General features: G+C 37.5%; 1 protein-coding gene across 10 annotated transcripts in view; it reads right to left on the bottom strand.

Moving 5' to 3' along the window:
• The window catches only part of ABCC9 (ATP binding cassette subfamily C member 9), a 146,797-nt gene that overhangs the window by 87,760 nt on the left and 46,820 nt on the right, over positions 1-12,217 (bottom strand). For all 10 annotated transcript variants that reach the window (XM_076007603.1, XM_076007604.1, XM_076007600.1 and 7 more), the window contains 4 exons: positions 10,999-11,133; positions 8,651-8,813; positions 4,140-4,180; positions 3,083-3,225 (listed from right to left, as the gene is read on the bottom strand). In XM_076007603.1, the coding sequence (XP_075863718.1) occupies positions 3,083-3,225; positions 4,140-4,180; positions 8,651-8,813; positions 10,999-11,133 (482 nt within the window). The remainder of the gene's footprint in view (positions 1-3,082; positions 3,226-4,139; positions 4,181-8,650; positions 8,814-10,998; positions 11,134-12,217) is intronic.

Below are 12,217 nucleotides of genomic sequence, written 5' to 3'. Positions count from 1 at the left end.
CACATAAATTATTTCCTTACAAATAAAGCAAAGTGGAGAGGTGAGGCAGGTATTCTGAAAAACATCATTCATTCCAGTATTTTAATATTTTAGATAATAGTGACGTTTCATCACTCTATTGTGCAAACGTAGACAAGAACATTCATCATAAAATGTCCACGAAAACTACAGTGGTGTGGGGGGCTGGGGGTTGTCAGGAAACAACCTGAATCATAACTGCCTCTCTCTTCCATTTTATTATGTAGACACATTATAAATGGATCCTGCCCACTGAATGCCATGAAGACAACTTTGTCTAACAAGCTAAATCTTTTTAAAGGAAAGCATAGAACTTTCCAGGAGCAGAGGATTTTACACACAGTGTGGAATTTTCCTCCAGTGTAGAAGTTTACAAATCTCTTCATGCACATATAACACAAGTTTCAGCCCATTCTAACCCACCAAGCTCCTGAATGTGTGGGAGTACAGTGAAAGGTTTGTGATTTTCACAGTCCTGAAGAGGAGGTTTCAAAATCAGCTGACCAAAGTCTCCGATTATAAACAGGCTGCTTAACTCACAGTGGGCCAACTGGCATCAAAGACTGGTCACAGGTTCTCAGGCACAGAAGAAAATGCCCCAAGTTCAGTCAACACCGGGAAAGCACTCATTTGAGTTTCCAGAAAACCAGAACATAGTGTGTAAGAGGACTGGCATGCTCTGTGGATCAGCCATCTCTGTAGGACCCGCAATTCAACCACTGAAACTCATTTTCAAGAAGCAAGTTTTTATAAGCAGATTCTATTTGGCCTATGGCTTGGGAAATCTGGAACCGAGCCCTGAAAGCAGACTGGTCTTTATCAAACTGGCAAATGCCTTTTCCCTGAGACGTGCAGAAAGGCAAGTGCTCTGCAGAAATATACAAGAGATACCCACCTTCCACTGCACCAGGACTTACTACTGCAGGATGGCATATTACAGACTTGAGGGACACCCCTAGATTGTTTTCATTTTTATTTTTCAAATCAACTCTTAAAGTCCTTTTGATGTTTGATAACCTTCTGATTTCAGAGGAGTGATCTATTCTAAGTTATCAGCGGCTTTCTATTTCCACTTGTAGGAGAAAGTCAAATTCTAATTAAAAGGGCAACCATGAAAGTGTAGAAAATGAAAATAAGGACCAAAATAGCAAACTCTGGCCATTTATCAATTTTATTGTTTGAAGTAGCTTCCCTTCCAGAGCACTGCCTAATTTGGAAGTGGTGCTGCAAAAAGCAGTCAGTGATCTGTACAAGTGTTTCAGAAAGCAGAACAATAAGAAAATGAGGGTGGATATGGCCAGAGGGCCTAAGCTCTAAATACTAACAGCTAAGACTTGGTTATTAATGATATGTCTTAGAGCAGTGGTCTCCAAACTTTTTGACACCAGGGACTAGTTTCATGGTAGACAATTTTTCCACAGATAAGGTTGGGGGGTCGGGGGGAGGCAGAGCTCAGATGTCCCAGTTCCTAACAGGCCATAGACTGGTACCAGTCCACGGCCCAGGGGTTGGGTACTCTAATCTTAGAGAATAAAATTAAAACTATCCTTACAGACCTTGGTTTATAATAAGATATTTATATACATTTTAATATTATTTGGTATTAAGTCATTATTAAGTCAAGGTAAACTATTGCCTAAAACTGGTATTTTGAACACTAAATACTACTTTTCTTAGCAATACATAGACATCAGGAAAACTATCTCATTTTAGTAGACCTTACAAGAGATGTTCTATGTTGCAGTCAATGGCAACATCATAGTTCATACATGGGAGGGCTTAATTTTCTGATTATCCTTCACTATTGCAACATCTTGGCATTTCTTTCAAAGGCCAGATATAAAGATGATAAAGACTGTTTATGAAACTTGCTGTGGTTTTATAAGGTTTGTAAAGATCATATATCAAAAAAGCAACATACTACTTTAAGACTGCCTTGTTGATGACAGCTTATGGCACATGTAGACTATGGTATAAATAGGGTAGTATCACGCCGTTTGGTACACACTTATTCATATAAGTAAAAATGGTGCAGAAATGGTCTTTATCATATGACATCTATTTTTATAGTTGTGTGTTATGGTAAATTATAAGTGAGACACTGGTTGAAAACACCATAGAAGCATATTTAAATGAGCAAAATACTAAATGGTTTTACAATTCTTTCCATTTTCAGAGATTGTGAGCCTGGAATTTTTTTTTTTTTTTTTTTGCCAGACTACATTAAAATTAAAACAGTAAATATGTGTTGATGTGAGTACTCTCTGTCACTATTGGTGGAAATATAAATTGGCACAGCTTTAGTGGAAAACATTATAACATTATGGCTGTATTCAGAAAAAAATCTAAAAAATAGTACTCCCTTTGACCTACCACCACCTCAGTGGAAAGCAACATATTCATCAAGGACCTTAAAGATGTGCATATTATTAGAACTAGTATTCCCACTTCTAGAAATCTGACCTCAGGAAAATCATCAGAGAAAAGTGCAAAGACAAAGAAAGATGTGTTTACCTAAATGTTCTTTATGTTAGAGAGAAAATGAAAACATTCTAAATGTCCAAGAAAAAGGTAATCATTAAATAAATTAGAAAACTTTCAAACAATGGAATATTACATAGCCAGTAAATATCATGTATTAATAAGATTTTAAGGGAGGCTGAGGCAGAAGGATCGTTCAAGCCCAGGAGTTTGAGGTTGCTGTGAGCCAGGCTGACGCCACGGCACTCACTCTAGCCTGGGCAACAAAGCGAGACTCTGTCTCAAAAAAAAAATAAAAATAAAAATAAATAAATAAATAAGATTTTAACAAGGGAAAAATAAGAAAAACAGTAAGTGAAATAAGGGGTCGAAAGATAAATACATTTAAAGTTTTTATTTAAAAATAGTTATTTTTATATGAAATAAATAAAAGACTGAAAAGTAGCATACCATAATTGTAACAATGGTTATTTCCAGGCTATGATTTTAATGTTCTTTTTGATACTTTTTCAAATTTACTCCCATGAGCACATGTCATTTATATAATCAATGAGCAAAGAATTCCAGATACTTCAGTGCATACCTTATGATGGCTTTGACTGCAAATCTGACCACTGTGGAGAGCAGGAAGAGTGGGGTGACCAGGATATGGAAGAGAGACAGTGAAGCAAAGGCCTCTGCAGGTTTCAGACTGTTCCTGCTGGTATACGCATGGGCCACAAATGTCTGTGCAAAGAAAGGAGATCTTTAGAGAAAGCTGGAGAAAGTTTTATACACGCTTGCATTCAATTTTAGAAACCTAATGTATTCTGCTATGCTACTATGCCCATTGCAACTATGAAAACATGACTTCGCCAAAAACTCCCTCATTAAAACAATGGTTGCTGTTGGTGAGTACTTAGTTACATACCATGCCAGTGGTAAACTGGGGAGAAAGTCAGGACAGATTTATTGATAGATTAGGAAACTGACTTCTGTCAAATTACTGAGTAGAGGGATTAATGGGGTGGAAAACCTAGAGTTTTCAACAACCTGCCAGTCTTTTTCCAACCAATATTAAATACTCCAGGAGAAAAGAGAACGCTCTCTTGTTTTAGGGTCCTTGTTGTGGACCTTTACTAAAACTGCCAGCACTGGTGTCCAGTGAAGACTTGTTTACATTTCTACAGATAACTTTAATTGCTGAGTTTGTCATCTTAGTGTGAAATACAATGTAATTATTTAACATTTTCCATTTGTTGATCTAGCTGTACCCTATTGTAAGAGTACCTGGGAACCAGGTCATTGAGATTAGAACAGTTAATTCTCAAGCACTGTTAATTTTGCTCCCTAGGGGACATTTTTTGGCAATATCTGGGGATATTTTTGATTGTCGTGATAGAGGGTGCTACTGGCATCTTGGAGGTAGAAGCCAGGGATGCTGTCAAACATCCTAAAGCAGAGGACAGTCCCCTATGACAAAGTGCCCATAGTGCCATGATCGAGAAACCCTAGGTTAGAACTATTGCAATGAGGACTGCACAGAGGGAAGTCACAGAGGTGAGGTAATACATATTACTACCCACACACACTCTTGTTCATAAATCATTTATAAACACCGACTTGGTTCAATTTCTAAAAGCAAGAAAAAAACGTCTTACAGCAAGAACAGCTGCTATGGGAATTGCTGCATTCATGAAGACTGTGGAAAGAAATCAAATACGTTAGTTTCATCGACCTGTGCAAACATTTTCAGTAACCTTAATTAATCATCTATTATTACTTTAACTTTCCTTGAAGACAGAAAGGACAAAGTGTATTAAATAACATTTGTCTGGAGGCCACAAACATTTCCCAGTTGATATCTCCTACTCTGCAGTTGTCTGAGCTTCTACGTGTTAGTCTTAACCAGAACCTGTTTTTCTTTATTGAAATTTTCTTTCTTATGAAATGTTACAAACAACAGAATTCAGATAAAACAATCCTTCCATTTTACAAATTATTAGAATTTAACAAATGTGCATTCTTGAGAGGGTTCACAGTCTCTATTTTGCTTAGTCCACCAAACTAATTCCAATCTACAAAAATCGGGTTATTACACAGATTTAAAACAAGAATTTGACATCACTTCAAGTTCTCTTTCCAGTACTGATATTAGTGGTCACTCACAGACCTTCCAGTTTATAAATTTACTCCAGTCCCTGAACCCTCTGTTTGCTTAAATATCTTTGCAGGAAAATACTTCACTCTCCTTTGATGAGCAAGGCATGCCTAGCTGAAACAAGAAAAACTCATATTTGAAGGTAAAATAGTAGCTTTGGGGAGTAACAGCAAAAATTAAAAGCCAAGTGGGTGATTTGTAGTCATACCGTTCATAAACTATAGAGTTTTAAGGACCAAGGGACTAAAGATTAAGTGAATTGTTGGTAACAGAGCCAGGCAATGCAGAGTGAGAGCTACAGTCTAGTTTTCTTGACAATACAGAGCCAGGATTTAAAAAAAACTCATCTGTTTTCATGAACCATCCTTCCCACTGCACACAACACAGAATCAGACTGTGTGTTTGCAGGTCCAGACGTGACTTAGTTATCAAGTACAAACTCTTGCACATCTCTGGGAATCTAAACACCGATCCAAGCTTTATAATAACACAGATGGAGCCACGAGCCTAGTCTCTGCCTAGGACCTTTTTCTCTGGGTATTGTCTCCTTGTTATCTAAGTGCATTTTTCTCTTACTTATTCGTCATTATTTGTCATTCATTTATATTCTGCACCTTTAAGTAATCTCCACTTGAGGAGGAAGAATGAGAATAGCTACTGTCATTTTTTTTGTTTTGCTTTGTTTTCTGAGACAGAGTCTCACTGTGTTGCCCAGGCTAGAGTGAGCGTCGTGGCGTCAGCCTAGCTCACAGCAACTTCAAACTCCTGGGCTCAAGCAATCCTTCTGCCTCAGTCTCCCGAGTAGCTGGGACTACAGGCATGCGCCACCATGCCTGGCTCATTTTTTCTATATATATTAGTTGGCCAATTAATTTCTTTCTATTTATAGTAGAGATGGGGGTCTGGCTCTTGCTCAGGCTGGTTTCGAACTCCTGACCTTGAGCAATCCGCCCGCCTCGGCCTCCCAGAGAGCTAGGATTACAGGCGTGAGCCACCGTACCTGGCCAGCTACTGTCATTTTATTAAAAACTATATGGCACTCTGCATCGGGTACCAGCAGCAGGTGCTCTTACTACCTCAATATAAAGACGAGAACGAGAAGTTCAAGACCACACGGTGGGACTCAAACCCACGCAGTCTAGCTCCTCGGTCTGTGCTTGGCACCATATTGCTCTGCTACTGCTCAACAACTCACAATTACTGAGGTATGGATGTTAGCTTTTTACATATATTCTCATATTTAATGATTACAATGACACTACATAACAATAAGGAAACCACTTAGGAAGGGTGACATGCAAGATTCTAAACAAGGAGGTGGTAGAGCTTGGGATAAAACCCAAATCTCTCTGGTCCAAAAGCTTCATGTTCTTTCTACTTCTCCATATAAAACTCTATCAAAGTGAAGAGAGAAAAGTAAAATGGTGTCTTTTTTTACTTTACTAGTGAATTAAACCCATAAACCATACATGACCATTTAATAATGGAGACTAGGAAATTGTTAATAGAATTTCTTTTCCCCTTGACTATACCTGAAGTGGCAAGAACACTGATTCATAAAAGTAGAAATGAATCTTCAGTTCTGCTGGTATTTCTTCTGTTTAACTTTGTTTTTTGGTATTTGTGGATACCACTGAGTACTTTTAGGCTTCTAAACTTTTCTAAACACTTCGCATACCTCACCTTATTTAATTGCCCAAGGAACTATGAAAACATCCCAGATTACTGATGAGGACACTTGAGGATTCACCAAGCAACTGACCAAGAGTATACAGCAGACACATTGCTGAGTCAGGATCTGATGTCAAGTTACCTTGACCTCTAGAACACAGGAGGAGCCACTATCCTATAGAGTTGAATATTTTCTTTTTCTTCCTTTTATTTTTCCTTTGGTATTGCATGGTGCTCTACAAACACTATTCGTACAATATTTTCACACTTGCTAAACAATGTCACATTCTCTGCCCCATTTGATTCTCACAACCTACCTGTATCAAAGGTATTATTACACCAATTTTTAGATGAGAAAACTAAGGGACAGAGGTTATTGAGCACTAGACTATTTGCCAGGTGGTTCATATGAAGTAATGAGTATGAAGCACTTGGCACTATGCCAGGAATAGAGTGTGCACTCAGTAAACATTTGTATCATTCATTATCTCCTTTAATCTTTACTACAATCCTACATGGGAGATATTGTCATTATTCCATGTTACAGATGAAGAAACTGAGGCTAGGAGGATACAAGTAACTTGCTCAAGGCCACACACCACTACAGAGTGGCAGAGCTGGGATTTATAGTCAGCTCTACGAAACTCACATAGTACAAGCTCTCAACTACCAACAACACGACACTGTATTTGGTCGAATCAAAACCTGATGAGGTCAAACTGATAGTTTGCTCCACTGACTCAAGAATTCCCTCTGCCAATCATGAACACATCATCATGCATTTTTACCTTTGTGACTTACTGTTCTCCACTGGTATGGCCTCTTCTCCCCTCTCTCCTGTTATAGCTGACTTCCAAAAACCAACCTAACTCTTACCTCCGGAGACAGGCAAACTGGGTTAGTTTATATCTCACCTCTGCCATTAGTAGCTGGATGGTTTGGGGTCAGTTAAAGTTACTTAAACTCTTTACACCTCCATCTTTTAATTTCTTGGGTGGAGTTAATAATAGAATCTAAGTTATTGGGCTGTTGTCAGGATTAAATGAGAGGATATATGAAAAGTCACTTATGGCAGTAATTGGCTGAGTATACTCTGAACGTATTTTGGTTGTCATTTTTGCTGTTTTGACGATTATTATTTCTGGCTGCATCATTCTCCCCATGAGAAGTTCAGCCCACTGCAAGGAAGGATGCATTGCAGGGCCCACCAGTTTAGAGTACAACTGTATAAGCAAGTAAATTTCAATCATTCTGTCTTCTAGCATTCTGACACCATATTAACAGTGGTGCACAGCTGGAAGATAAAGCTCCCTCCAATTCCATTTCTAATGCCATCAAGCATTAGGGCTAGAATAAATGAGCTATATAGCCATATATTTTCTCTGAGTCTGTTTCACAAAAGAAGTGTTTTAATCTCTAAAATCGAAAGCACTCTGTAATTCAAGAGGAAACGGCATTTAAACTTCAAAACTAAGTTGTTAAAGGTCTTAGGAATGATAGCAATCAGCACAACTAATACACAAATCAAATCAAATATTAGTGGGAATAGTCCGGCTAAGTTTGTGTGAATTGCATTAATACTGAGAGGAACCCACTATTCTCGAGAGTACTCAGAGTTTACACTTTGAGAAAAGAAAATAATATTTTTGAAATAATTTCTTTTTAAAAATTAGAGTTCATTACAAAAAAGCTAATATATTTAAAAATCCTTGAAAATATATTGGGAAAAAGGATGGTCTGTGAATGTAATTTGGCTTCTTTCACCTGGAAATGATATTTTTTTTCCTCTTCTATTTTCAGAAATGGCTCTATTTTCCTTACAATCTTCGAGAAAATATTATATCCTAAGCTCTCAAAGAGACAGGTTAAAAAAAACCTGCAAATAATATTAAAGGATCTTTAGGGAAAAGAAGACCAATAGTCATGCAGTCAAATCAATTTCAATAACCAAATTTTTACTGAAAATCTAATATCCATCCCAATTATAACTAAGAAGGTTTTATTTATATGTACTGTTATCATCATCATCCTCATTTCACAGATAAAGTAGCCTAGGATTTGAGTTTGTAAAGTAACATGGCAAAGGGTATACTACTTGTAAGAAATCAAACCCAGATCTATTCAACTCTACACCAGTGCTTACTCTGGTCTTTAATTTAAACGTCAATAGATAGCATCATGTGGCTAGTGGCTACTGGATAGCATATGTCTACAAAATAAACGGGCTCCCTTTAATGACTAGAATGTCTCACTGATCACAATCTCAACTGAATAGACCATGAGTTTTGTTGGTTACTGTGTTATATAACATCACCTGTTCTTAGAGCAACAACAACTTACTGGAGAGTGATGTATAAAGTGCAAAGGTTTTGAGACTAGACAGCTCTTTCATTCTTGTTTCCTCCACACTTTTGCAGAAAATGTGCTCCCAGGCATACAACTTTAGAAGTTTGATGCCTTTCAGTATTTCATTTGTTTTCTTCAGCCTCTCAGTGGAATAATCCTATAAAACAAAGGAATAAAAAATAATGCAAGCTGCATCCAAGTGAATCACAAAGGCAGGACCATGCGACGGGAAGGGATTGAGGCGATCTTGATTCCTGATTGGCTCTGCCACTAATTAGGCTGTGAAATTCCCAGAAGAAATAGTTAAACTCTCTGTGCTTCAGTCTCCTCAACTTTAAAGTGAAGGGTATAATCAGATGACCTCAAAATTTCTTTCTACAGCAGTTTCTTCAGTTTCACATGGTTTCCTTAAATAATGTCTGCAGATAATATAAACATAAACTTAAGGAAAAAAATAAGGAGACTTATAATGGCTTCTAACATCTAAATTATTTTATTCTTCTCTCAACACTATCACTCATACTTAGAAGAAAAACAATGAATTTAAGGAAAGTCAGTTTGCTTCTTATTTGGGAATGTAAGGGTAGAGTGTTGTGTGCATTCACATTGCATCTTCATAGTATAGCTATTGAAAGCAAGCCTATTCTCTTTAACTTGAGATTTCCTCATACCTCCTTGTAAGCTCTTGTTTAAGGCCTAAATTAGATTTACTAACAACTTGGATTAATTGTAGAGAGATTTGTAGCAGATAGAAAAGTCTCAATTTAGTCAACTATTTTAGTTTCCTCCACCAACAAATATTATACTAGATTTGCTAGCAAGGTGCAGTATGATCTATTAAGTAACAAAAGGGGCAGTAGAGTGGTCAAAAGACAGGAGAAAGTGAAAGTAGCAAATGACTTGATTTGCATTCATCTTCTCATCTCTACAGGGTTTTAAGTGCCTACAAAGTCCAATGAGTGAATGAATATAGTATGAACAGCTAAATGAAAGACAGATATTTGGGGATAGTCATATCTCTCCTTACACTCCTCTTCCACACCTTTCTATATTTGTGTGCTGGAGTAAAAAGGGTAGATGACTCAGACCTGACCAGAAGCAGCAGAAAAACAAGTCATAATAAGCCACTTGCATGACATGCAATTCACTTGTCACAGTGGAAACACCAACTTGAGAAACAATTCCATCAGTGGCAGCGTCTCTACATTTTATGCCTGATTTACAGACAACCTTGCCCATATTTAATCAAACTTTATTTCTAAGCATGCTGTCAACAATTTTATTATTTGCAAACATTTCTCTAAAAGAAGTCAATCCTTGCTCAAATAAAATGATTTCATGGCAAACTGAAGCCAGAAAGGGTCAATAATTGAGCTTATTCTCGTTGCCAAGTTGACCAGGAACATACTCAGCCAGAGCAGCTGCCACTGAAAACATTTCAGTGTAACTCCATAGATCCTCAACGGGTTTCAGAATACCCTAGGGAAACTTAATTTCACAACCAGCAAACCTAACCCTTCACTTTTCCCTTGATCCATTTCTTCAATGTCAATAGCTGACATCCAATAGTCTCAAAGTAACCTTAAGAAGATTCTTTAGACAAGTGATCTAAGATAAAGATCCAAAACCTCATCTCCTCAAGGCACTTTAAATCATCAGGAATTGTGATTCTAGTATTTTGAGTCTATGATCAAGTCTTAAATCTCCAATCCACTTTTTTTTTCTTTTTTTTTACTCCTGTATTAGAAAGTTGTTTTTTTTTTTATTTCGGCATTTTATGGGGGTACAGATTTTAAGGTTTCAATAAATGCCCATTTCCCCCCCTCCCCCCAAAAGTCTGAGTCTCCATCATGACCATCCCCCAGATGGTGCACATCTCACTCATTATGTATGTATATACCCGCCCCCCTCCCCCCTCCCACCTGCCCAATACCCTATTACTGTAGTACCTATGTGTCCTCTTAGGTGCTACTCAGTTAATACCAGTTTGCTGGAGAATATATCTGGTGCTTGTTTTTCCATTCTTGGGATACTTCACTTAGTAGTATGGGTTCCAGCTCTAACCAGGAAAATATAAGATGTGCTATATCACCATTGTTTCTTAGAGCTGAATAGTACTCCATGGTATACATATACCACATTTTATTAATCAATTCTTGGTCCAATCCACTTTTAAAAATTGCTTTGCAACCTAGTAAGTACACATTTGTGGCCTAAGAATTGAAATGAAATACAATGATTTCCAAGTTATCCTGAGTGGTAAGTATTAATTTCCTAGATTATCAAAAATAAAACAGCATTACCAGATTTCTCTAGTAAAATTTCCAAAAGATGTTACTTACAAGTGTGCTCTTCTGAGCCTCTGCCAACTTCGTAGCAATGAAATACTGAATTGGCGCAAGCAGCACAATGACAGCTGCACCAACCAGTGCGCTTAATCCAAGTAAATTATAGAGCAGGATCACTCCCATTATGATCTAAGGGGAAAAAACACATGGAAATGAATGGGAATGTGGGAGCCATTACATGAAAGGAAATAATTTTTAGTGAAAATGTGTAGTATTTCTTCATTACTGTATTAAGCTTATTTGGAAGTCAACTCAGCTGTGACAGTTGGGTTTTACGATGGATGATTTGTTTGGGAAAGGCTAAGTACGAGGAATGTATTTTTAGTCTGATGGCCTATACAACTGGTGTCAACTCAATTTATTGCATGAAGTTGCAGAGCGGGTCCCATGACGTCTGCAACCTTCTAAAGCAGTCTTCAAGTTTTGAAAAGGGCATAAAATTGTTCTTGAATGTGCTGTCATCCACCATAAATTTGACATTGCATATTCTCTTGGAACTGTACTAGCTTTTCAAGGATGAGAAGATGGAAAGTAGAGAACAGCATCGTAATGTGAGTACAGGATGGTTGTCTGTGACCAAAGAAAAGACCTGAGCTCCTCACCTCCTTAATGAGGCCAGAAGTCACTTAAGGACAAGAAGACTGAGCCTACCCAACCAAGACTGTTAAAAAGCTAAAGTTGGTGCCCCAGAGTAACACACTCCTCTTTTTAAATTTATTTCCCAAAACCCAGAGCTGAACCATTTAGGCTTACCCTCTCTGGCTTGCTGCTTTCTTCTTCTCCCTTTAAAAACTCAAGATTGAACCCTGCTATGTATCCTCTCTCCTTGAAAAAACATTTTTTCCAAGACCTCCATTTATCATGGTTCAAAATGTCAATTAATGAACTATATCCATGCAGTTCAAGCATATAATTTATGCCCATGTACCAATGATAACAGCTTAATAGCAGCATTCCAGGGGCAACGACATGTGTTTACTGTCCAACTAATTAGGTACTTTGGGAATTCCAATGAAAACAAAAAATTCATTAAGGTCACCCATGATGCAGTCATTCAGTCACTTTTTTTTTTACATACTTTAAATTGCACTACATAAGCAGCTACTTAATTTACCTACGTATAAGTACATTTTGATAAAATAAGACAAAGCATATAGTGAATCCTACTTTGTGCCAAGCACTGTGCACGATATACACTTTTATTTGACTTGGC

Source organism: Microcebus murinus, chromosome 10, assembly GCF_040939455.1.
Source record: "Microcebus murinus isolate Inina chromosome 10, M.murinus_Inina_mat1.0, whole genome shotgun sequence".
Taxonomy (NCBI): Eukaryota; Metazoa; Chordata; class Mammalia; order Primates; family Cheirogaleidae; genus Microcebus; species Microcebus murinus.
Note: the sequence above shows the minus strand (reverse complement) of the source record. Positions and strands in the feature narration are given on the sequence as shown.